Source organism: Terrapene carolina, unplaced genomic scaffold, assembly GCF_002925995.2.
Source record: "Terrapene carolina triunguis isolate 2854851 unplaced genomic scaffold, T_m_triunguis-2.0 Scaffold33723, whole genome shotgun sequence".
NCBI lineage: Eukaryota > Metazoa > Chordata > Testudines > Emydidae > Terrapene > Terrapene triunguis.
This window is the reverse complement of record NW_020698074.1, coordinates 3,468,570-3,494,874: the sequence shown is the minus strand read 5'-3', so window position 1 is coordinate 3,494,874 and position 26,305 is coordinate 3,468,570. Positions and strand designations below refer to the sequence as shown.

General features: G+C 42.0%; 1 protein-coding gene across 1 annotated transcript; it reads right to left on the bottom strand.

The window, feature by feature from the left end:
- Window positions 1-647: 647 nt before the first annotated feature.
- On the bottom strand, window positions 648-24,541 carry LOC113409520 (protein phosphatase 1 regulatory subunit 17-like). The gene is made up of 5 exons (XM_026663536.1): window positions 24,516-24,541; window positions 15,631-15,733; window positions 13,512-13,664; window positions 12,855-13,016; window positions 648-1,637 (listed from the first exon to the last, which is right to left on the bottom strand). The coding sequence occupies exons 2-5, from the start codon at window positions 15,710-15,712 to the stop codon at window positions 1,558-1,560; spliced, it is 477 nt and encodes a 158-aa protein (XP_026519321.1). The 5' UTR covers window positions 15,713-15,733; window positions 24,516-24,541; the 3' UTR covers window positions 648-1,557.
- Between the last annotated feature and the right edge of the window lie 1,764 nt (window positions 24,542-26,305).

Sequence of the window (26,305 nt, the reverse complement as noted above, 5' to 3'; positions counted from 1 at the left end):
TCAATAGCTTTGGAAACTGAAGTCTCAGGTACAGCAGAAGTAGCTATATTGTAAGATTCCTTACAACCAGTGTTCCTCAGCCCTCTTAATAGGGTGACCAGATGTCCCGATTTTATAGGGACAGTCCCGATTTTTGGGTCTTTTTCTTATATAGGCTCCTATTACACCCCACCGCCGTCCCAATTTTTCACATTTGCTGTCTGGTCACCCTACCTCTTAAAAAGGTAAGCATGTTGGACAGTAAAAGGATAATTGAATTCAGACTGCTAGGCTACACAGTCTTTGCCCTCTCTGCTGAGATTGTCAAGGACTCAATAAAGGACAGATTGATGTTAATAGGGTTGGAGCTTTGTACGGGTGGATACCTAGTAGGAACAACCATGAGAACATCCAGTTTTTACACACAGACCATCTGTTTTGTGTCACATTCTTTAGGTACCTAGTTCTATTTGTTTGAACTATATTGATTGTAATTGTCCGTGACTCACTGTGAGACATTTTGTATGAATTAACTTGTAAATTACTGTTACCACAAAATATTGTGAAAACATTGTGTATGATTATCTCTGAATTCTCCAGCAAGGATTTTTAATCTAACAGGCTAGGTTTCAATTAAAAGCACTTACCAAAAGAAAACATGAAGATTAAAAGATCAGCTACCCAACTAGTTCATATTCCACCAACTTTGGAAAAAAGAACTTTGACACTAAAAATTCAATAATACATACTAGTATAAATTACAAACGTTGCTCTTCTAGGAAGCTTCTTTTCTGATAGCAGTGTGCTTTGTAATATTTAAGGTTTCAAAGTTGATGGCTCTTATGAGGTACTAATTTTTGGTATTAGAGCAAACTCACAGGTTATAACAAAGGAGAAAATTACAAATATGGGTACTGAACTTATACTGTACATGCAAGAGACATTTGGATTCAATTTTAGGACCTGTGGACTTGATTGTTCACTTTTATGCTAGTGTAACTTCACCTCAGTCACTGATATTCCACCAGAGTAAAGCTGGTGTAATGAAACACAGAATCAGGACACAAACACACATTAAAAACTTTAGCCACATTTTCACAACCATGGGAAAAAGGGGTGGTGGTGTAGAAGCTGGCCTACTTCTGCCCGGTGCTGTCCTTTTGTGGGATAGACCTATAGCAGCTCTCTTCTCAAGAGAAGCCTGTCGTTAGTTAGTGGGTGTCCCACACTCACAGCTCCCACCCTGTTATGTGGTGCTAGCTATAATGGCTAGCTGGCATCCCTTGTGGCCACTGTTAGAGATGTCCAAAAAATTTTTTGTCTTCAGATGGGATCAGTGTAGAAAAATTCTGCATGATAGGGCTAGATAATACAAGATATTTCTTCCAACCCTAACCACAAGTCTATTTACTTTCATCTTTTCCAATGCTAGCCATTTACAGATAAGCATTTGGTACTAGCTTAAATGCAGTGCATGCTTTCAAAAATTATTTATAAAAACAAATGGGCTTTGTTATATGCTACCATTTTGAATGATCTGGAATTATTTACAATAGTTTTGGAGATATCACAATAATCTTAAATAAGGGTTTTTTCGCCATCCTTTTCATCATCTTCCACAATCACTGTCTGCTTTTCTTCTTTAAGCAGGTTAGTACCTTAAACAGGAAAAAAAAATTAAAACAAAGAAAAAAACTAGTCAGGTTAACATATTCATTGTTTACAAGGGCCTAATTTTCCTATCCTTTCCAATTGTTTGACACGCAGTGGAGTTGCTTCTGATTAAATTTGGATAATCAGGCCCCTAATATTTAGTAAACCTGAAACTCGTGTCTGTATTTGTACTTTGTAATTAAAATTATTGGACATTCTCACACACTGCTGATACCTGTTCAAATAACTAGCACCTTGTGGTTTATTCTCAGAAATCTTCTGGACCGTTTATTACTTAGATTTTGCAAATGCAGATTCCAGAATGGGCAAATGTTGAAAGACTTAACAGCCAGCTCCCACACATCCAGTATCATCCCCACTGAAATGAATCTAATGGCAATATGTTGCAAATGTAAATAAAAATATGAACTTGGATCAATGCTGAACAGGCTCCCATGCATTACCAAAGACATTGTACCAGTACAAGCAATACTGAGCGTTGTGAATTTGAACATGCATCAAAGAAGATCTGTCTGTAAATGAATACTAAGGATAATTAAGAAAACCACACACCCAGTGCCAAGGCACTGGAGAACTGTACAGCATAATATAGAGAGGAAGGATGATCTTGTGGTTAAAGCACAGGACTGGGATTCAAGAGATTTGGGTTCAATCAGCCACAGAACGCCTATGTGACCTATCATTTAATGTGTCTGTGTCTCTGCTTGTGAGCTCCCATCTTTTGTCTGTCTAGTGTATTTAGAATGTACAAACCTAGTGCCTAGAACAATGAGGCCCCACTACTGACTGGGGCCTCTATGCACTACAGTGATACAAATAAATAATAAAATATAATTAAAAAATGATGCCCCTAAAATGAAATGTTAAAATCAACCAATGGGATCCCACAGGCAAAGGTTCTACTCAATCCTTATTTTAGCTGAACTGGTTTGTTTTGCCCATTCCTATTTAAAAAAAACAATGAATAGCCTCCACAGTATGTTTTATTTCCACTGTCTTTAGAATGGTGGCTAAAATATTCCATAAACAGGGTGAGGGGAAATCTGGACTTGAAGCCAAGCAAATCGCTTTAAGTCAGTTGCCTACTGTTTGCTGTCAGAGCGCTCCAACCTGCCAAGTTGTTTTGTCAAACCAACCCATTTTCTTTCTTTCTGTGTTGAAAGCCCTCTCATAATGAAGCAGTTCATGAAGTCTGAAAATAGCGCAAAGGAAGCTATGCCACACAGGAAGGCTTTCTTCAATTCTGGACACTCTTCAAGAGGTGAGGAATTACGGACAGAGATGATTGACCTAAATTACTATTTTGAATTCAAGTCTGGTTTTGTTTGTATGGGGTTTTTACCAATTAGCTGATTTTATTGGGGGAGGGAAACCATTTCAAAGGGTTGGATGAAACTTCAGAGGTAAGTGTGAAATACAATGGTGTGTCCTTCAAACAGCCATTGAGTGACTGATACTGGAAACTGGTAACAGGGAAGCCATTTTAAGGTGATGGAGAAAAAGAGAAATGTTCCACACCCAGGTTTCAACTCAGCCCCTAGCAAAAAAATTTCCAAAAATACAGACATTTATTTTTATCCCGTTATTTCTGCATCTTTTCCAAAATGCTCCCTGCCTGCAATGGAAGCTTATAATGTATAGCAAACAAAACTAAAGTTTAGAGCTATGATCTATAATCCTATCTCCAGTGCTTCTTGGTTCTTATCTGAGTTACAAAACAATGAGGAAAAAGCAAATGGGCTCCTAGCCAGACTATAGGAGCATCAAAATTACCCCGTGCTTGAAGCAATTCCACCTACCACAGCTAATTTTAGCAGAAATTGTCTTCAAGGACCAGGGAGCTAGGCACAGCTGGAGGGCAGCAACAGGACTCAGCAGCCCAGCTATAAGGAGTTGTTGTCATTCAATAATCACATGCTCACCAAAATAGAGTGCAGTGGTGACTGAGACTGCTCCCAAAATATAATCCTGGCGGGATTCCTGTAGTTGGTACAGTGTGGTATGTAGATCAAAAGAACAAGATAGTGTGGTCTAGATTGAATGTGCAGAGTGGTGGGATTAGTAACACCTGTGTGCTAATCCTGGCTCTGCTTACTGATTTAGTGTCTGGGCAGGTCACTGAGCCTCTCTGCCTCAGCTTTCCCATCTGAAAAATGGGCATCATAACATTCAGCATAGCTTCATACAGATGTTTTAAGGAATAATAGATTAGCCAGCATCTCTGAAGTATAAAGCAGCGCATAAATAAATACAAAGTAGTGGTAGTAGTTTACAATAGAACCTAGTGCTGATGAGAAATCTGTAACCTAACACTAGGCTATCAGTGGCTTCAGACTCTAAGGTCCTTGCCAGAGCTGTGCTGAGTACAGTTTAGCAAGGGGAGGTAGAGGATCTGTTGCCAGTCTGGTCCCTGGTGCACCTTAGAGCTTCCTCAGGGTGTTTATATCTGACTGTCTATCAATCATAGGGCAATTCCTGTCAAACTGAGGCTAGTGAGGGGATGGTGTAGAGCTGCTTTGCTGGTGCTACAACATGCAGAGACTTCCTCTGTGTACCGCAGTGTTTCTCAAACTGGGGCCGCCGCTTGTGTAGGGAAAGCCCCTGGCGGGCTGGGCCGGTTTGTTTACCTGCCCCGTCCGCAGGTCCGGCCGACTGTGGCTCCCACTGGCCGCGGTTTGCTGCTCCAGGCCAATGGCAGCTGTTGGAAGCGACGCGGGCTGAGGGACATACTGGCCCCGCTTCCAGCAGCTCCCATTGGCCTGGAGCAGCGAACCGCGGCCACTGGGAGCCGCGATCAGCCGGGCCTGCGGACGGGGTAGGTAAACAAACCGGCCCGGCCCGCCAGAGGCTTTCCCTACACAAGCGGTGGCCCCAGTTTGAGAAACACTGACAAAGGAGAGGATGAGGGCTTGAGAGTGTGGTTTTATAATTATCTCAAATATCCATTTGTCAGGAACAGCTTTGCCATATTCACACAAATATTTACATTCTTGTCAAAACCTGCATTTGCAGAGGGCTCTTCAGAAACCCTTAAGTTAATTGAATATGCTGCTAAGTGAGGCTAGCAATAAAAAGTGTTTCAGATCTGATGCAGATCCTTTATGGTCATGGGGGGGAGCTACATTAGAATTGTGGTTACATTGGCCCAGATCCTTGAAGGTACTGAGGTGCCAAACTCACAACAATGGAGATCAGGGCCATTTTTCCTCCTTTATTCCATCAGAAGTCCAAGATGTGGGCTGATTTGATTTATTTGCTATTTAAATAGCTTTTGCTTTTCTAAAGTGATGCATGTCTATAGATGTTTTTGAAATGCAAGCATGTGACAACAACTAGTGGGGCAAGTTTTGTACCTGTTAATTATTTTTTAATGGTCACTTACTAATGATGAACTTACATTTATCCATAGCATACTGGGGAAAAGACAGATTTTAAATGAAAGCATTGCTCCAGTAAGATTTGCATCTTGAATGCCACAGTAATTTATCAAATGCTTTGGACTTATTGCAACACACATGATCCCCTACCCATGAGTAGATTGGATGCACATGTATCTCTAACTATAAGGTTAAGATAAAATGAGGAAGGAATAGCAAATTTACCAGAACTCAGAAGTCCTTTGAATGTATCACCTGTTCTGGAGAGGAAGGATGGTCTTATGCTTTAGGCATGAGACTGGGACTCAGGAGACCTGGGTTGAATTCCCAGCTCTGCCAGTGACTTCCTATGTGACCTCGGGCAAGTCAATTAATCTCTCTCTGACTCAGTTCTTCGTCTGTAACGTAGAGGTAATAATATTTCCTTTTCCCCTTCACGTTTATGTGTCTTGTTCACGTAGCTTGTAAACTCCTTGAGGCAGGGACTCTCTCTTAGGTGTAGGCACAGTACCCAGGACAATGGGTCCCTGATCTTCATTGGTATGTTTAGATGTATTAGAAGTAATAATTCTGGACATTATTGTGTTTTTGCATAGCTTGCTGGTATAGATCGTTGTGCTCTAGACTGAACATTGGAGAGAGAACCAGGAGTCCTATTCCCTCTTTGGGGACTCGCTGAAGCCTTGGCCAAGACATTTAACCTCTGTGTGCCTCAGTTTCCAATCTGTAAATACTTATGTATTTCATGGGGTGTTCTGAAGATTAGTCCATGTTGTTAAGTGTTTGGAAGATGTAAAGTAGTATGGACTTGATTCTGCCCCCCTCATTCTAGGAGCAGTCCTATTGAGAAGTGTGACAGAGACAGTCCCTAGAGAGCTCTAGCTACCCCAAAGTGGATAGGACTGATCTCAAGTGATCAAGGACAGCTCATCAAAAATGGAGGGAGGAGCCAAGGGGCATGATTTTCAGCTCTATCTATGGGAGAAACGTTTGTGAAGACAGCTTTTAAAATATTGGTTAAGTAAGCTAAAATAGGTAGTGTTGGTTTGTAGTTTTGGTAATGCTTGACGTGTTGGCGTTTAGTAGCAACTAGGGAGAAAAATAAAACCTAAAACTGGAACAACCTACAGTGCAAGTTATTGAGAGAGCACTGAGCACGGAGTGTGCTACTTAGGCCGCACATCCAGCAACAGCAATAATAGAGGGCTAGGGACAGAAAGGCCCTTTTATGTTTGTTTGGTGCGAATAACCCTGCTGGGGCATCTGGGGTTTGAGCCTATAACTGAGATTTTGTTTTGCACAGCTGTTCCACAAGACCTCATTTTATTTATTCTCTCCTTGCTGCCTTACTGGGTAACCCTAAAAGTAAATAAGTTGTAAATACTGGACTAGTCCGCAGCCACAGCAAGTCATTCTCTCACTGCAAGCCATGCACCACTGCAGCCTACATCTAAATATCAGCTTTTTGTACTCCAATATCCAACCTGAAAAGAAAATATGCTTCTTTGAAAGGGGAGACATTCAAACCTAGGCACACAAGCCACTCGAGTCATGTCACACACACAGAATATGCCACAGGGATTATTAGATGACAGATGAGTTCTGCAGGAGAATTGTACCCATAGAAAGGCAGCTGGGATGGGAATGCTGTATCTAGGCAGAGGTAGTAATGAGCAGGCTACTGGGATTGAATTCATAGGGGACTAAGGGGGCCTGCTCATTCACCACTTTCTTAGTTCAGTTTCATGAAATGAAAATCAGTTGAGTCATGCTGGCATAAAACTTCAGTAATGCAGTGATAAATCAAGCCTGAGGTGTTTCATTTTCTATCAGCAGCCACATTCCTCAGAAATTGGACACATGCACCGATTTTTGTTACAGACCTGAAAGCCACTGCATTTTTCTTGTTTTACTTTATTCCCTTTTGGTATTTCTTGGCTGGCAAATCCTCTGGGGATTATAACAAAGTGCCTCTACTACTATATAACTTTCATTAACTTCCTGTATCATTTTCAAATTCTATTGGAATGAAAAAAGTAGTCTTCTAGGGGCAGAAATGGTAAAGGTCTTTAAACAGCCCCTAGAGGCCCTATTTCTCACTTCAATGCTCACTAGAGATTGCTAATGCTAAAGAGGTAAATATTAAACTAAATGAATTTGGATGACTAATGTTGTTAGTCCTAGCTGCATCCTGCTATAGCAGATATCACACCTCTACCCCGATATAACACGAATTCGGATATAACGTGCTCCGGGGGGGGGGGGGGGGGGGACGCTGTGCAGTCCAGCGGATCAACGCAAGTTCGATATAATGTGGTTTCACCTATAACGCGGTAAGATTTTTTGGCTCCTGAGGATAGCATTATATCGGGGTAGAGGTGTATATTTACTATAATGCTCATAAAAAGAAGTACATTGCTGTTTACTAAAAACAAGAACAAAATATTTTCAGTTTCACTTTAACTCCTTCATCTCTGCCATGCTCTGTGGATAAAATAACAACACCAAATACCTGCCACTTAAATAGCAATTTATGGGGGGGAGATAGATAATGCTGCCCACTTCTTATTTACGTCACCTGAGAGTGAGAACAGACGTTCACATGGGACTTTTACAGCCGGCATTGCAAAGTATTTATGTGTCAGATATGCTAAATATTCGTATGCCCCTTCATACTTCGGCCACCATTCCAGAGGACATGCTTCCATGCTGATGATGCTCATTAAAAGAAATAATGCGTTAATTAAATTTGTGACTGAATTCCTTGGGGGGAGAATTGTATGCCTTCTGCTTTGTTTTATCCACATTCTGCCATATATTTTGTGTTATGGCAGTCTTGGATGATGACTGTGATAGACCCAGGCCAGTTGGGTACAGCAGAGCAGTAGAAGGCAGATATACTGGCCTCTGAATAAGCAGTTTTCTGTTCCCTAAGTGACCAGAGCAGGGGCTGCGCTAGAGCAATCAGGAACCTGCTAGAACCAATTAAGACAAGCAAGCTAATTAAGACACCTGGAGCCAATTAAGAACATACTAGAATCAATTATGGCAGGCAGACTAATCAGGACACCTGGTTTAAAAAGGACCTCCCATCAGTTAGTGGAGGGCGTGCAAGGAGCAGGGAGTGAGAAGGCATGGTACTGGAGGACTAAGGAGTACAAGCGTGATCAGGCTTCAGGAGGAAAGTCCTGTGGTGTGAGGATAAAGGTGCTGAGGGATCTGGCCTGTTCCCGACCTACTAGGTGGTACACAGAGACAGCGGAGATTGTTCTCCCTTTTCCCCCATGCTGGCCAGTGATGTGGTTAGCTGAGTGAATGGCAGGTTTGAGCCTCGAGCAGAAGCGGCCAAACTGAGGGCTGCCATGAACCTCTGAGGAGAGCTAATCCGCCAAAAAGCGCAGGAGCTACCAAGGCAGAAGAGGAACTTTGTCACATGACCCAGCACATGTTCGTTTCAAGAACACTTTCACTGCAGATTTGACAAAACACAAAGAAGGTACCAATGTGAGATTTCTAAAGATAGATACAGCACTCAGCCCAAGATTTAAGAATCTGAAATGGCTTCCAAAATCTGAGAAGGACAAGGTATGGCGCATGCTTTCAGAAGTCTTAAAAGAGCAACACTCAGATGCGGAAACTACAGAACCTGAACCACCAAAAAAGAAAATCAATCTTCTGCTGGTGGCATCTGACTCAGATGATGAAAATGAACATGCGTCGGTCCGCTCTGCTTTGGATTGTTATCAAGCAGAACCCATCATCAGCATGGACGCATGTATTCTGAAATGGTGGTTGAAGCATCAAGGGATACATGAATCTTTAGCACATCTGGCACATAAATATCTTGCGATGCCAGTGCCATGCAAATGCCTGTTCTCACTTTCAGGTGACATTGTAAACAAGAAGCAGGCAGCATTATCTCCTGCAAATGTAAACAAACTTGTTCGTCTGAGCAATTGTCTGAACATGAAGTAGGACTGAGTGGACATGTAGGCTCTAAAGTTTTACATTTTTATTTTTGAATGCAGTTTTTTTGTACATAATTCTACATTTATAAGTTCAACTTTCATGATAAAGAGATTGAACTACAGTACTTGTAATAAGGGAATTGAAAAATACTATTTCTTTTGCTTTTTTACAGTGCAAATATTTGTAATCAAAAATACATCTAAAGTACACTTTGTATTCTGTGTTGTAACTGAAATCAAACATCCAAAAATATTTAAATAAATGGTATTCTATTGTTTAACAGTGCAATAAATTTTTTAATCACATGATTAATCGTGATTACTTTTTTTAATTGCTTGACAGTCCTACTTGATATTTAACATTTGAAAATGAAGCAGCTGCAATTGGAAATATATCACCTAGGCCCAGATCCTCAAAGGTATTTAGGTGCCTCTAATGATTCCAATATTTACTTAAAATTGATTTCCCCATACCTCCCAGGCATGTTAACTAAAGTATTTGAATGAAAGGAAGACAAAAGTGCTTGCAAACGCAGTACAAGCAAATTTGTTTAAAAATTCAAATTTAAGCCTTGATCCTGCAAGTCAGTCAACACTAGATTGTAATGGGGTGGCACAGGTGCTAAGGTCTGATTGTGCAGAGCAATTTGTAGGATATTGGTGGATTCATTTTTTCCAGTACCTTGCCAAACTCTATGACCTAATCCTCCAAACAGTCTCAACCTTACTCACATGAGCAGATGCCCTGAATTACCAGGGACCCTTCGGAAGGGCCAGATTTACAAAGATATTTAAGCACCTAAAGAGGCAGATAGTTGCCTACTGGGATTTTCAAAAGCAACCTAAGCCCCATTGATTTGAATAGGAGTTTGTGACCCAAGACCCTCGAGATGGCAACTGGCAGAGGGTACAGGGTTATATAGGGGTATAGGGGTCCCCTGGGTTCACCAAAAGAATGCCATGTAAGTTTTCTAATGAAAGCCTGCGTCACACTGCTCACCATGACCATATATACGTACGGATGTTGAGTAAGGAGTTGTGTGTATATATACTGAAAATTATGTCGTTACGGACTGTAACTAGGGACTGGTCAGCAGAAAGGGAAAACCACATTTTCTTTCAGGCAAGAAATGGTTATCTGTCTTGTTTACATGTAAATTACGTATTTTATGGTTTACAATGGGCCTCCGCCTATAGTCTGAGCTGAATGCTAATGGAGGATTGAGAAATCTTCAAAGAGAAGAAATTTACAGAAAGAAGTGAACCAGTAGGGGAGAGCCCTGTTTAAAGTAAGGACAATTAACTTTCAGGTGTTTAAGGAGATGCACCCTCATTCCTTCAATCTGTGAGGACAATATGCCAGTGGGCTTGATCTGATGAGAAGTCTTAGACAAACTGGAGAAAACCCTGGGGAAAGAACTTGGGGTAAGCTATCTTTAGGAGATGGAGGAATACTTTGTTAGTTAAGTTTAGTCTCTAGAATGCATGTTATTATTTTGTTTTATCTGTAACCATTTGTTTCCCATATTCTCACTCTCTATCACTTGAATCTCTGTTCTTTGATAAGATTAGTGGGAACAAGAATAAATTATCTATCTATCTATCTAAATGCTATGTGTTAAGTAAAGCAGGGACTCTGAGCAGATGCTTATGAGATGGTGTGTGCTATTCCTTTGGGAACAGCAGATCTAGTTGTGTGTGTGTGTGTTCAAAGGAATAGGGCATGCTTGCAGTACTCGGGGATTGGTGTGTGCCTATCACTGCTTATACAGAAAGTGAGACCTGCGGAGGCCTGGAAAGAAGTGATTGTGCTGCCAGAGGCTGGTGGTTTCAGGGAGCTGACCCACAGCAGGTACAGACAAGACTTCCTCAGGCAAAGGGCTGGTGGTGGTAAGGTACCACCCAACCTTGGGTGCCCCTGGGAAGCATCACACATTTAGGTGCCTAACCTGTTTAGACAATTCTGTAAATTCCAGGTGATGCCTATCTGTAACTTTAGGTATTGAGATACCATTGGAAATCTGGCCCCAAAGGGCTTACATTTCCTCAGGTCTTTTTTTAGTTGTTTGGATTTTTTTCCCATCAGTCTGGTGGAAATATTTCTAAGGTGCCTCTTATCGTTGTCCCCCTCTATAATTTTCTTTCCTTTGTTTCTCTCTCTCTCTCTCTCTTTGTGCCAACTGTTTCTAAATGTAAGCATGCACTTAAATGCTTTTGCTGAATCAGGTCCTTAGGCCTTTTCTTTTCTAGTGCTCCTTACTATCTAGTAAGTGTCCCTCTCCAGTGGTATCTTACTTTATGAACCATTTAACACTAGATTTGGAGCTGTCCCTCCCTCCCCAGTGATTTGGAAACAGCTGAGACATTGCTTCTTCTGACTGGCAATAGCTCACTCCTCCCTGAACAGTAGTAATATTTGACGCTGATGTGGCACTTTACATCTTCAAAGCACTGTGCAAACATTAGCTAATTAAGGCTAACAACACATTTGTGGTGTAGGGAAAGTAAGGAGCAGTGTCTTTTTTGCAGATAGGAAAACTAAAAAACAAAGTAATTAAGGGCACAATGTTCAAATTTGGGTGGCTGAGTCCATATGGATGCCCAAGCTAGTTAGCTGCTCCATAGCCTCTCCGGTTGTACCACCGCCACAAAAAGGCCCTGAAGCCATTGTTGGCTGGATGGCCACCACTGCCGGATCACCTCAGTGTATATCATGATCTTCCAGTGAGATAGTCTCATATGCTCGTTATGCCCCTGCAGCTGGATTAGGGGGCATCGCTGGGGCCTTCTGACAGTCCCTCAATGCTGTTACGGATGCTTGGAATAGGGGCTGGCTATAATTTGAACCCCTTTTCTCCTCCCTCAATCCTGCAGCACGGCAGCAGAGGGGCCACAAGAGCCCTTCCTGAAATGTGCTTGGCCACAGTGAGGGATCAGGACCTAAAATTCACTCAGGACTAAAGGTGCTCAGCACAACCAATAATCATGCTATGCTTTAATTAGAAGCCTAGAGATGGATTCAAGTGCCTAATTTTAGGGTCTAATTTTAGGGTCCCAAATTTTGGTCTAAGTGACTTTCCCAAGGCCACACAGCAAGTCAATGGCAGAGCCAGGATAACAAGTTAGGTGTTCTTGCCTCTTAGTCCTGTGCTTTATCTATTAAACCATGCTGCCTCCTGCCTTCAGCTTTCACCATTCACTACATGGGTGAGAGGTGAGGAGAAGACTGATTGGATCCATTTAAACTGATAACAAAATTCTGGTCCCAACAAAAACTGGAGGATTCGTTTATTGATAGGTGACCCTCCAGGGGCTTGGATGAGTTCAAATACTCCCCTTTGCCATTAGTATGTATTATTTGTATTACGCCAGCATTAGGGGGCTCCAGCCACGGACCAGGACCCCGTCATGTTTAGAGCTATACAAACCCACAACCAAGAAACTGCTCCTGCCCCCAAAGAGCTTACAATCTAAGTGGTCAAATTGAAGTCAAATTGTGGGCAAAGATTTGGGTCCGTTCTTTTTTTAATTTGAACTCTGAACTCATTCTTATTTCTCAGCAAGGGTAAGTCAAAAGAGATCTCCCTTTCCCAATTTCTTTCAGATTGTAAGCTCTTCAGAACAGGGACTGAGTCCTATCTTTGTACAGAACCTAGCACATTTTGGTCACTACTGCAACACAAATAATAACAATAATTCCAATTGGGAATAAGAAAAATAAGTAGATCAAAGTAGGCATGATTAGATAAGTTAAGCAGAGTGGGCAGATAAATGGTGTCCCATACACTTCCAGAGGGTGTTCCTAAACTAACTGCCCTTTACTTTTTACCTTTGAAAACTGTGCTAATGCTCTTACCTGGTATAAGGGGTGGGATGTGTATTGCAGGTGTATCTTTTCTCCTGGGTTTTTTTTGTTCCTGATCAGTGAGCTGAGAGACTGAACTCACTTTACCCTTCTGTGGTTTTTCGGTGATGTCACACCTTTTAATTAAATGTTCTGAAAAGTCTGAGAGGATGCCTGCAGGGAACGACACACAATAAATATTACTTAAACCTCGTCTACATTGATAAAAATTGCACCCATCTAACTTAATATACTCAGGGTATGCTTACACTACAGTGGCACAACTATGGTGCTGGAGCTGGGCCACTGTAGTGCCGTAGTGTAGACACTTGCTACACTGAGGGAAGGGTATTTTCTATCAATGTAGTTAATCCATCTCCTCAAGGGGCGGTAGCTAGGTTGATGGAAGAATTCTTCTGTCAACCTAACTGTGTGTACACACCATGGGGCTTTAGTCGGATTAACGATGTGTCTCAGGGGTGTGAATTTTTCATACATTTCAACACCGAGTGCTTTTGAGAATCCTATTCTCCCTCCCTGCCATAAGTAGGCACACACAGATGTAGGAGAATTGAGGACAGTAATATTTTTATTCAATTCCTAGTGAATACAAGTAAACCAGGAAACATCAGGGGTTTGTCAGATTTCAATATTATTAAGTTGTGTTACCTGGTATAGGTGGTGGGGTGTGTAAGGCAGGTGTATCCTTTCTCCTTGGCTTTTTCTGTTCCAGCTCACTGTTCTGGGAAGCCTGGATATTTTTACCCTTTCTTGGTTTCTTTTTTAGGTCACAATTCTTAATGAACTGTTCTGAAAGGTCATCTGCGTGGAAAAAATAAAGAATACCTAGCTAATAGAAAATAATGAATCACAGAATTTAAAAAAGGGCTCACTTTAATAACAATACTTACACCATAGCTGGTTAAAACACAAAGTAAATTCACCTCTGCACAGAAGGCCATCACAAGCAGGCCCGGCTCTAGGGTTTTTGCCGCCCCAAGCGGCGGGGGGAAAAAAGAAAAAAGCCGCGATCGCAATCCGCTTTCTTCTTCGGCGGCAGGTCCTTCCCTCCGAGAGGGACCGAGGGACCCGCTGCCAAATTGCCGCCGAAGAGCCGGACGTGCTGCCCCTTCCCCTTGGCCACCCCAAGCACCTGCTTGCTGCGCTGGTGCCTGGAGCCGGCCCTGATCACAAGGGCCTTAATACCACTAAAAACGGGGAATAAGTGAGAATTAAGTACCTTATGCTGGCCTTAGAGAATTAAACCTCACAGTGAAGAAGGGAAGAATTATACCCATATTATAGATAGGGTGACACAGACGTTAAGGCTAATATTTTCAATCTTAGATGCCATATTTAGACACCTAAATAATAGGACTAATTTTAAGAGGTCCTCTCTACCCACAGCTCCTATTTACTTTGGTGGAGTTACTCTGGATTTGCACCAGTGTATATTGAAGCAGGACTTGACTCATCAGATAGTCTGGGTACATTCTAGACAATTACCCAAATTTCTGGATGCTTAGTCAAGCTGAACAAATTGAGTCTTTTGAGGTTGACCCATCACTAATAGCACACAAACCAGAGGTCTGGTTTTTAAATTTGGCTTTGGTTGGATTTGTCAGCTTTGCTTTTCAGTTAGAAACTTTGCTTAACAAAAGGGGCCTGATTCTGATTTCACATCCTAGATTTCACACCATCATACTTCCATGGACTAGTGAAAGTAAGGATGAATGACTTCACAATTAAGGCACTGCACTGGTACTCAGCAGTTTTGGATTTCAATGCTCAGCTGTGCCACAGACTTCCCATGTGATCTTGAGTAAAATCATTTATTCCTGTGTGCCTCGGTTCCACACCTGTAAAATGGGGATAATAGTTCTTCCTTTCTCACATCTTTTGTCTGTTTTGTCTATTTAGATGGTAAGTTCTTCAGAAGAGAGACATTTTTTATTTTGTTTCTATATAGCCCCTACCATAAAAGAGCCCTGATCTGTGCTTCCAGGGTGAAATCACACTCAGACATCTTGATTGTGTGTGAGTAAAGCAGGCTTGCAAAATTCTACTTGCTTGGGACAAATAAAATAGCATTTGTATTTCATTATTATCACCAGTGTACGGGTAGTCAAGTAGATTTTTGTGCCTGGGTTAGCAAATCTTCATGACAATTTTGGAAGGTTGGAATAAAGTAATGACATGTGAAGCAAAGGCGAATATGCAAAACGCAAAAATATGCAAAAGTCACATCTATCAAAGTCTTGAAAGCCTCATATTTAGAAGTGTGTATGAGCAGAGATGCCTCTGGTACTCCAAGTGCAAAAGTTATGTAAAAAGTCAGCTCCAGAAAGGAGACAGATTGACAATAAAGGGGAAAAAAATTTAAATTCTGTCCAAATATAGGCTAAAGGAATATTTGAAAACTTTTACTGAAATTGCACATAGAAAGTGGGTGTAGTGAAGGCTCAGATATATCTTAGCTTCCAGTTTATTATTGTATAATCGATAAAAGTGCTTCTCTTTCTCTGTTACGAAAAAGAAAATGACTCTTTCTCCTTTCCTCTCTTTAATTAATTTCCTTCTAGAGCTTCAGCTAATATTTATATGCAGGAAAGACACCCTTTGCCTGTCCATCTGGCAGCAGATGTGTTACCAGAAGGCATAGTCTATCGGGTTTCACGAGGGCTCAGTTATACCTCTTGGAAAGAAAAAGCCAATGGACAGTACTTAATGATGTAAAGAAGACACCTCTCTAATTACAAGTCACTGACATCACCATAATAACACTTACCTAAACGGTTGCAGTGTGAGTCTCGCTTGTCCAATCTGTCTTCTGGGATATCAAGTGGTTGCACATACTCTGTTGACATCATTGAAAAGGTTTTCTCTTGAAGCTACAACAACAAAAAGAAGCATACCATAAAACAGATATACACCTCTACCCCGATATAATGTGGCCCGATATAACATGAACTCGGATATAACGTGGTAAAGCAGTGCTCCGGGGGGGCGGGGCTACGCACTCCGGTGGATCAAAGCAAGTTTGATATAATGCGGTTTCACCTATAACGCGGTAAGATTTTTTTGACTCCCGAGGTTATATTCTGTGCCAATCAGCTCCTTCCATCCAGCCCTGGGAAGTTCCTATTTTCAAAGTGATTTTTGCCATACAGCCACTGCTGGCCTGGCTGATCTTGGAGCGCTTGTGAGCTGTATGGGCTTACTGCCTTCTGACCCCACCCCCCCACTCCCACTGATGAATGCAAAACTGCAGATTCTAAAGCAACATCTGCCAGCCTAAAAAAGAGCAGGCCAGATGGGAGGGGTTTTAACAATTAGTTTAGAAGGAATCTATTTAAAGGGACACAGTCAACTTGAAATCTAATTGTAACTTAAAAGCAGTTCCAGGTTCTATACCAGTCTCTGAGTCCCCCTGATATTTGTTGTCGGTGTTAGTGTTAATGCTATTTATTCATTTATTTATTTAGAGCAGTGGTTCTCAACCGGCGGTACATGTACCAGTGTTCCATCTAATTTTTCTCATCCATGTGTGGAATGAATTTTGTTATGTGCACCAATATAGAGGTTATGTGTGGTGGGGCTGGCGATGAGGGGTTCAGGGTGCAGGAGGGGGCTCAGGGCTGGGGCAAAGGGTTGGGGTGCAGGGGGGTGAGGGCTCTGGGGTGGGGCCGGGGAGAGGGTTTTGGGGTGCAGGCTGCCAGGGGCTGCGGTGGGAAGAGAGGATTCCCCCCAGTCCTCTCTCCCCGCAACAGCACCTGAGCTGGGGGAGAGGCATCTCTCTCTGCCGCAGCAGCCTTGGGGCGGGGACTAGGGGAGAGGGGCCTCTCCCTGGCCGCAGCAGCTCTGGGGCTGGGGGAAAGGCGTCTTGCCCCGCTGCAGCCCCAGGCTGGGGGGAGAGGCCTCTCTCCTCACTGTGCTGCAGCCCCGGGGCTGGGGGAATTGTCGCAGCCTTGCATGCCCCCAAGCTCCCACATCACCACCCCCCACCTCACCCCACGCCCGAGTACAGTGTGCACGCCTGCACGGCCCTTGGTGGCCTCCTGCGCAGCTGTGCAGGCACTCACCTTAGAGGGAACCAAGATGTGTACCACTGGGGGTACGCAGGGGTCTTCCAGGGGTACATCAACTCATCTAGATCTTTGCCTTGTTTTATAACAGGCTACATAAAAAGCACTAGTGAAGTCAGTAAAAACTAAAATGTCATACAGACAATGACTTGTTTATACTGCTCTATATACTATACACTGAAATGTAAGCACAATATTTATATTCCAGTTGATTTATTTTACAATTCTATGGTAAAAATGAGAACGTAAGGAATTTTTCAGCAATAGTGTGCTGTGATACTTTGTATTTTTATGTCTGATTTTGTAAGCAAGTAGTTTAAGTGAGGTGAAACTTGGGGGTATGGAAGACAAATCAGACTCCTGAAAGGGGTACAGTAGTCTGGAAAGGTTGAGAGCCACTAATTTAGAGCCCTCACTCAAGGACCAGAGGACCACTGTGGTAGGCACTGTAAATACATACTAATATTTTTTTTTGGGGGGTGGGGGGAGGAATGGTTTTACAACAACAGTTTCCTGTTTTTACAAATGATTTTTTCATTCATGTTGCTGCAACAGATCCACACTGACAGGGAAAACTGACTAACAAATGTGTAGTATCCAGGGGGAAACAGTGAAACTGACCATAGAGCAGGAAGTGCTGTCAAATGCACAAATTAAGCATGCTGGAAAAATAAAGGAAAAACTTTTTTTTTTTTTGGTTGCTTCTCTAATCCCTTTCAGCTATAGTCATTTTAGGTGGTGTTTGCAACAACAATAAAAATGTAGAAAGAAGTGTGACAGTTTCAAATTAATGGTGGGCCATTAACTTTTGGTAGGACAGAACTGGAAACCATACGTAATGATGAGTAAAATCTACGCGGAGTCCTTGTGGCACCTTAGAGACTAACAAATTTATTTGGGCATAAGCGTTCGTGGGCTAGAACCCACTTCATCAGATGCATGAAATGAAAAATACAGGAGCAGGTATAAATACATGAAAGGATGGGGGTTTCTTTACCAAGTGTGAGGTCAGTCTAACAAGATAAACTGGATTAATTTGCAAACTGGATACCATCAGATTAGGCCTGAATAAAGACTGGGAGTGGTTGGGTCATTACAAAACCTAAACTTAATTTCCCCAATACTAATTCTCCCTACGGTTACTCAGACCTTCTTGTCAACTGTAATGGGCCACTCTCTTACCACTTCAAAAGTTATTTTTCCTCTCTTGGTATCCTGCTGTAATTGATTTATCTCAGAGTCCTGTGGCATCTTATAGACTAACAGATGTATTGGAGCATGAGCTTTCGTGGGTGAATACCTGCTTCGTTGGATGTAAAGGGTTGTGTGGCTACTAGTGATGAGGTTGACCCTTCAAGCTTTTGAGGTTTGCCCACTGCTAGTCTCAGTTTTAGAAAGCTGCAAAACCTTCGCAGGCTGCTTTGAAGTGTAAATTTTTTCAAAGCATCTAGGTGCAATGGGACTTAGAACAGAAAGTCACGCACAGTTTATCTGCACATAACTGAAGAATTCTAAATGTGCTTTCACAAAGCAATAAAATAAAATCCTGACACCCAAGAAGTGAATTATTGAATAATGTTCAAAAATTCTAGAAGAGAAAAATGTGAAGATAATTAATACAAATCACTAATTTCCTCTTTGAAATGGAAGCACATATTTTCTTGAGCTCATATTTTAGCATCTTGAATGCAGCTCTTTTTCAGCTGGACTACATGCTAAGACATTCTGCATTCTCTGCTCGACATCAATCACCTTTTAAGGAAATTATTGTACATGATGGATTAAGATAGATACATATGTAGAGATAATAATTCATCCTTCGTGCAACTCCAGTGATTTCAGCAGAGTTATAGGAGGGATTCATTTGGCCCAGTGTGAGACTTTTTCTGTATGAATGCAGAGTTTTGCATCAGAATTAGGACTGTGCAAGAATTTAGACTGACTTTTGGGCTGGAAGGGTTACCTAGATTCTCATTCCTTGGGTTAGCAAAGGCTGAGACCGGGTGGGGCAGGGGGTGGGGAGTGTTCACAAGTGCTCTCTTTTAGCTATTAATGAGTTCAAGTTTTGGAGCAGGTTGACTATGTGTTGCTAATTGTGAAAGCACATGGCATAAAATTTTAATGACCGTCCTTATGGATGGGGAGGATTGGGGAATGGCCGGATAGACTGAAAAAAACAGTGACTCTGGGTAGATTACTAAAAGCCATCCAGTTCCTCTTGGGATTAGCTCACTTGCTGAGTCATGGCCATATGATAGTTAGAATCCTTTGGGCCGTCATATGTTCAGGGGATGGAAAGGCAGATGAAGAATACCTGGAACATCTCACCCGCTAACACCTCCTTTGATGTCAGTAAATTGCTAAATGGTCCAAGGCGAACACAGCAAAAATGAGGCAATCCTTTTGACCAGGAATTTTACTCACTGGACGACTTTATTAAAACACCTTAAAGTACATATACAGATGTTCCAGGTGCATTCTTTTACCACAAAGAAAACATCTACACTTTCTACAAAAAAACCTACCTTCCTGGCAGTAAGTGATTACTTTAATTGCCAAAATTGAAAGGTTTTAATGCTAGACAGTAACTCCTCACTTAAAGTCGTCCTGGTTAACGTTGTTTCATTGCTGAACAATTAGAGAACATGCTTGTTTAAAGTTGCGCAATGCTCCATTATAACGTCGTTTGGCAGCCGCCTGCTTTCTCCACTTCTTGCAGGAAGAGCAGCCCATTGGAACTAGCTGGTGGGGACTTGGAACCAGGGTGGGCCGGCAGCCCCCCTATCAGCTCCTCTAAGTTCCCTGTCTGGCAGCCGCCCAGCAGGCTATCAATTGCTGGGCAGTTCAGCTGTCCCTCCCTCCACTGCCATGTGCTGCTCCTGCCCTCTGCCTTGGAGCTGCTGCCGGGAACCTCCTGCTTGCTGTGCATTGCTGTGCTAATGTCAGGGTGTTTCCCTGCCCCCCCCCACTTCTGCCCCCCCCGCTCCTTTACCCCATCTCCATAGAGCTGGGGGAGGGGGGAATATGACAGGGCTCAGGATGGAGGGAGCTTGCTGGAAGCAGCTGCTGTCTCAACTTGCTGATCTACTTAAAAAGGCAATGTACTTAGAGTGGTGTCAGCGTACTTAAAGGGGCAATGTGCGTCGCTCACACACATGGTATGTGTCTCTGTCTCTCTCTGCCATGCTGTCTCCCCACCCTCAATTCGTGCTGCCTTGTAGCATGTGAGGCTACATTAACAACAATGTGTTAACCCTTGAGGGCTCAGCCAAGTGCCAGTTTGTGATTTAGCAGTAAGGCATTCCCTGGGAAATATCCCACCCTCTGACTTCACCACCTCAACCAAGCTTCACAATCATCATTGCTGTGTACAGTACTAAATTGTTTGTTTAAGACTTATACTGTGTATATGTGTGTGTGTGTATATATATATAAAATATAGTCTTTTGTCTGGCAAAAAAAATTTCCCTGGAGCCTAACCCCACCTCCCCCCCACACTCACTTACATTATTCTTATGGGGAAATTAGATTCACTTAACATCATTTCGCTTAAAGTAGCATTTTTCAGGAACATAACTACAATGTTAAGTGAGGAGTTCCTGTATTGAAAATCACCTTCCACTGAAGTTTAATCCAGTTTTCAATTAGATAAGAGTATTTTACATAGACGGGGCAAAGCAAGCAGTTTTTTAAATCTAAATTTGGTTTAGCTCAGGTTTTAACTTTAGGTCATAGAAAGGCTAGGGTTTAGGGTTAGATTCAAGAGTGCTGTTCTCACAGATTTCTGCCCAAATTGATGGAAATCTTGTGAAATCAACTGCTCCTGTGAAATGTTAACACTCCTGGACTGAAATCTCATGAGAAAAACCTGTCTGTGTGAGATTTTCATCACATTTGAAACAAAATAAAAACAAAATAGGCCTTGGTCACATTTTGATTCTGACGTGGGACTAAAACTGTAGGGCTAGCTTTGGATTCATGGAGGGGATGATGGGGTGTGTGTCAAATATGAATGGCTCTTATAATGGAATTTGAAGGTTTGGGGATTTGAGGTTTTATTACTAGCCTATCGCTGCTTTTATTAACGGTATAAGTGTCACCGCACAAAGAAACCTAAAAGTGCACCTGTACCTCTCAATCAACAACAGACAAATGTGCTGCAACAGCAGTTACCTTGCAAAATAAGTATAACTAGGTCATTTGGGGCCTGGCTTTTAAAGACAGCCATGCATGATTGCATGTGCCCAGTTGCCTTGCCCATCTGCCTGACTGTACAAACAAAGTACTGTTTGTGCACAGAGGTGTCCATCTAAGTGGACAACGTGCATGCTGAATTCTGCTATTTTTATCTTTCAGTGCACAGCCCATCGTTGAAAATCATGCCCTTCAGTTCCATCCAAATGACATCTGCTTAAAACTGGCTGAGACTTTCTTTTACTATAACTACATGAAGATTAAAAAGTTGCATAAGTAATAAATGACTGTTTAGATGTCAGATGATACACCAGCAGGGCTATTCTTAGCTTCTGTTAACATTAACAGCAATTGCAACCATAGTCACAAAGCGAACTCCTGCTGAAATTGTAGATGACAATAGACCTTAATGTTTCACATTAAGGGGGGTGATTTATTACAAATTTCTATTGCAAGTTTTCCATGTATAGTGTAGATTTATAAAATGTATGTTGAACCCTTGCAAGCTTTACCCAAGGTGCGCCTTCTAATGGCTCAGTAGTGCACACATCTCTCATGCTAGCCCCTGGATGTTCTATTCACCCAGAGGGTCATCTGAGCCCATAAGCAATGTGGTCACCAAGAAAAATAAGAGCAACCCCCCAGCATGTAATCTATGAGTCATCGTTGAAGAGACCTTTGAAACGTTGGCATGGATGGTGCATTAATAACAGCTGTTGAGAAGACTCTTTTGTGGTAAGTAATGCAGGTTTAATATGAATATTTATTCTGCTAGTTAATAAAAATGTTACCATAGAAACAGTTATAATGCAAGGTACTTACACTTCCCCTGGACCCAGTGCACTTAATTAAAAATATACACTTGCCAATAATTAACGTGAACTTTTGTATAGTGTTTGAAAAGGAAAATGCTATTGACTAATAACCCAAAATATTTTTCTTCCAGTTTTAATTATAATGTTCTGAGACAAGGACAGGGACTGCTTGTTGAAAGGGCTGTGTGCCGATTATTTTCTTGTTTGTTTTTTCCCTTCTTAGCAATCAAATTTCGATGAAAAGAAAAACAGGGTATGAGAGATTAAAGGCCTGGCCCCCTCCTTTGAGCCCAATCCTGCTTCCACTGAAGCCAATGGAAAAATCTTCACTGACTTTAATGGGAGCAGAATCCGATCCTCTTATTTTGATAGGACTGTTTTGTGTGAGTAAGGGCTGCCAGCTAGGGCCTTAAATTTGGAGGTGGGATTGCGAATGTGTTTGTGTGCATGTAAGTGAGCAATGCTTTTCTAGCTGCTATTGATGTACTATAGAGCTGCAAGTGGTAACTATGAATATTTGATAGGGTGTTGCCCAATGGACATATAAGCGAAGGGCTGCACTGTCCCAGTGGCAGGACATGAATCAGACTGTGGGCAGGTCTGCACTTAACAGGCTGCATCGGCGCAGCTGCGCTGTGCTGCTTAAGTGAAGATGCTCCTAGCTTCTCCTGTTGGCATACTTAGGGCTAGTCTACAGTAGAATCACTACAGTGGCACAGCTGTACCAATGTAGCTGTAGTGCTGCTAGTGCAGACGCTCTATCCTGATGGAGAGAACTCTCCCATCGGCAAAATTACTCTGCCTCCCCAAGCGGCGGTAGCTATGTCAGTGAGAGAGCTTCTCCCACCGACCTAGCGCTGTCCACACTAGCACTTACTTCGGTGTAACTTACGTCACTCAGGAAGGTGGCTAGTCTGTGCAAGCCCTATTCCACCTCCCTGAGAAGTGGTAGCTATGTCAACGGGAGAAGCCTTCCCACCGTCGCTCGGGGTGTGTGGATTTTTCTGTAGCGTAGACCTGGCCTGTGACTTCAAGAATCACAAGCTGGTGCTTTTTCACACCAAGGGGGAAATAAGCTGTGCCAGCCTTTTTGCTAGTGCTTCCCCTCTGTCGACTCAGAGGTGCTGGCATCTGCATGAAGGGGTGGTGTAGGCAGGCTTCCAACCCCTGCCTGCCTGTTGGCAGCTTCTCTCCCCTGCCCCCAATCCTTTGGAGGCTCTTACAATGTGGATAGCACATACGGGAGAGTGGGGAATCACCTTAGTCCCCTCTATGGGAAAGCAAGAGACCTTATGATTGAGCCCTAAAAAAGAGCCAGAGGCTCAGTTCATTCCTGTTTTGCACCTAGTGCAGCCATTTACATCTGTGCAAAGTGGGTGTAAAATGCTACCATTCCAGTACAATAGTGTTTTACGCCTACTACGCACTCACTTCGCACAGCTGAAAATGACTATTCCAGGAGCAAGGCAGTGGAGAATGGTCCATTCTCCTCTGATCAGAAGTGAAGATTTGATTTTGTTACTAGAGAGTGTGCTCTTTCTTCTATACCCCGATTATATTCTGCCACCCGCACAAGTAAGTCCTCTGGTAGGTTTTTGAATTAAGCACATTAAGATTAGAAAATGTATGTCATACACAAGGAGACTGACTATTTTTTTCAAGAGGTCTCTAAATGAAATTCTTCACTGGCAGTTTGATCACTGTGGTTTTATACCACCTCATCAGAGTAACTTGCCTCGACTTGAGCCCTGATAACATTATACAAAGTTTCTACTCCAGGGTTAAAAGTTTCATTTGACACTAGGTTGTTGTTTCCAAAAACTCTCACCAACGTGGTCTGAATTTGTTTTTATAAAGCAGCCTTAAAATGTACCATCTCTACGATACATAATACTGCATGTGTTTAAAATCCGGACTGTGCATTCTTTGTCCACCCAAACCTCTGACAAATAACTCAGTGTGTTGCACCTAGCCCACAAAATTGATTTTGAACAGTCTGCCAAGTCCATGGAGAGAGACTCTCACAGGGATTTGGATCAGGCCCTGTAGTAGCAGCAGCTAAACTTGAATAATGGATCAAAAGCAGAATAAAATGTCTGAGTTTCTGACAAAAAAAGTTGCTGTACTTGGAGATGATTAAATATGCAAAACCTTGCCTAATTAATTCCTCTAGGAGCAAAACATACCCTACACATGTCATTTCTTTTTAGTTGGATAAAATCCTAAGAATCTTTCATATTCTGTCAATTTGCACAATTTGTCCATGAAATAACACTGCAATTAAAATAAATTGACACATTTGTCTTTATAGCACTTCATCCGCCATCCCAGCGTTCCCATTCACAGCTCAGTCCACCTCCAACTTTCACCATATGGTATCATATGTTTACTTCTTCCAAATCTATCCTGTGGAGTCCTTGGAGTCCTGAACTTTACTGCAAGCTCAGCATTGGTATAGATAATAGTCTACAGAAGTGCAACTAGAAAATATCAAATGACTGTAACTAACTTGGTCCTGGTGACTGCAAAAAAATTGTTACTCAAGCAAAGGTAAAGTGCCTGTGTGCAGACGTACTTACCGACCGGTGAAAGGCTCTGGGATGGGTGTGATACAGAGTCAGCACTCACTGAAGCAGGAACGTTCTTCACTGCTGCTGCTGTGTGCTCCTGCACTCCTTATCTAGGGAGCAGCAGTGGCTGTTGCTATGGTAATGCTTTGTTTCAAGAGTACACTGGGGAGGGAAAAAAAGAATAACCCTTAGCCTGTGCACTTAACAGATTTTTGATGATGTGATGGTTGCTGCTTTTTTTTTTTTTTTTTAATTAAAAAGAAGAAAAAAAAAAAAATTTAAAAAAAATTAAAAAAAAAAAAAAACTTTTAAGGTTAAACAACCTTTTATACCAGAGATCAAAGAAAATGATCCAAACATTCTGATGGAGGAATGAAAGGAATTAAACAGGGGATGGTAAATCTTAAAGTGTACCGACTGGAGATAAAATCAGCTATGGCAATTAGGACGCAGACAAGAGAGCGCTGGACTGTTTCTTGCTGTCTACAGAGCTGTGCAGTGGATGAAAAAGGTGCGAGGAGGCAGGCCCATAAACATTCAGGTTTAGCTGAGGACTGCGGTGTTTGTGTGTGTATATGGCCTTGACTCATTACACAAGTTTGGCACACTGATGTCATTTAGGGGGTCAGGCAGGGAATCTTCTGTGGCTGCTGTATACTTGCCGGCAGTGCCCAGTCTCTGCTATTTTAGCCCATTGCTTTAGATGGGACTGTTGTTTGGAAGGAGGAAAAATATATAAACATGTCTGATCTTTGCAAAATCAAGACAAAGCACTCTGCTCAGTTGACGGTATTATGAATCGCACCCTTTTTAGCATTCATCCCCATATGAAAAAGTCTTCTCCCAGCGCCTTTCATTAAAACATTCTATAAAACTGTGACTGCTGACAGCTGGTTTGTCACACTTGGACTGCCATTCCCATGCTGTCACTATGGCATTGCAACATATGGTTTAAATTAGTCTTGTTTTCTTTCATACAATAGAAGGAGAGTGCGCCAAGGGACCAAACATGTTCGGTGCTAGCTCCCAGTCCTGGGATTTGCTGAGCGCCCTCGTCGTCTGTGAAATTCAAGTCCAGTCCCGCAAGGGATGAGATTTCCTAGTGACTTCACTGGCTGAGATGGGCATTTATCCCAGGATGACGCAGGGTGAAAATTTTCAAAAGTGCCTAAGTGACTTAGGATCCCAAGTCCCATTTTTCAGAAGTGGGTTAGGCACTCAGGATCTTAAGTCTCACTGAAAGTTAATGGGACTTAAATGCCCAAGTCACTTCTGAAAATGGGACTTAAATTCTGAAGTAGAGTTTGTTGGGGATTTCTCAACTAAACATTTTTTGTCGAAAAATGCCAATTGGTCCAATCCAAAACTGTGTGCAGAAAGGGGTCCGTTTTGATGTATTTCCCATTTCAAATAAAAAAAAAAAGTTTCAAAATTTTTGAAACATCCTATTTGGACCTTTTCTGAATGAAAACAATTTCTATTTTTCATGTCAGAATGACATCATTTAAGTAAATGTATAGTTAAGTGTGTTTTAAAGGGCATAGTTAAAATGAAACATTTTAATTGACCTGAACTGACATTTTTATGGATTTTAGATTTTTTTCAAGATTTCAACTTTTTGTCTCAGTTCAGGACAGGAAAATATTTGGAAAATCACAGCAATTCTTCCTGCTCAGGTCTATGCCTAATTCATTTACATGCTTTTGAAAATGTTATCCAAAGCCCTTAACCAAGAGTTGTGGGTGCAAGAGTGGGAAAAGCCTATCAGCTTACTCACATTTGGTTAGAGCCTCAACTGG

Excerpts from the sequence above, each read along its gene's own strand:
- LOC113409520 (XM_026663536.1), bottom strand. The coding sequence starts at position 15,712 with ATGATGTCAACAGAGTATGTGCAACCACTTGATATCCCAGAAGACAGA. Across the intron at positions 13,665-15,630 it reads CTCACACTGCAACCGTTTAG|ATGACCTTTCAGAACAGTTC; the intron begins GTAAGTGTTATT and ends TTTTCCACGCAG. Across the intron at positions 13,017-13,511 it reads CACCCCACCACCTATACCAG|GCATCCTCTCAGACTTTTCA; the intron begins GTAACACAACTT and ends CGTTCCCTGCAG.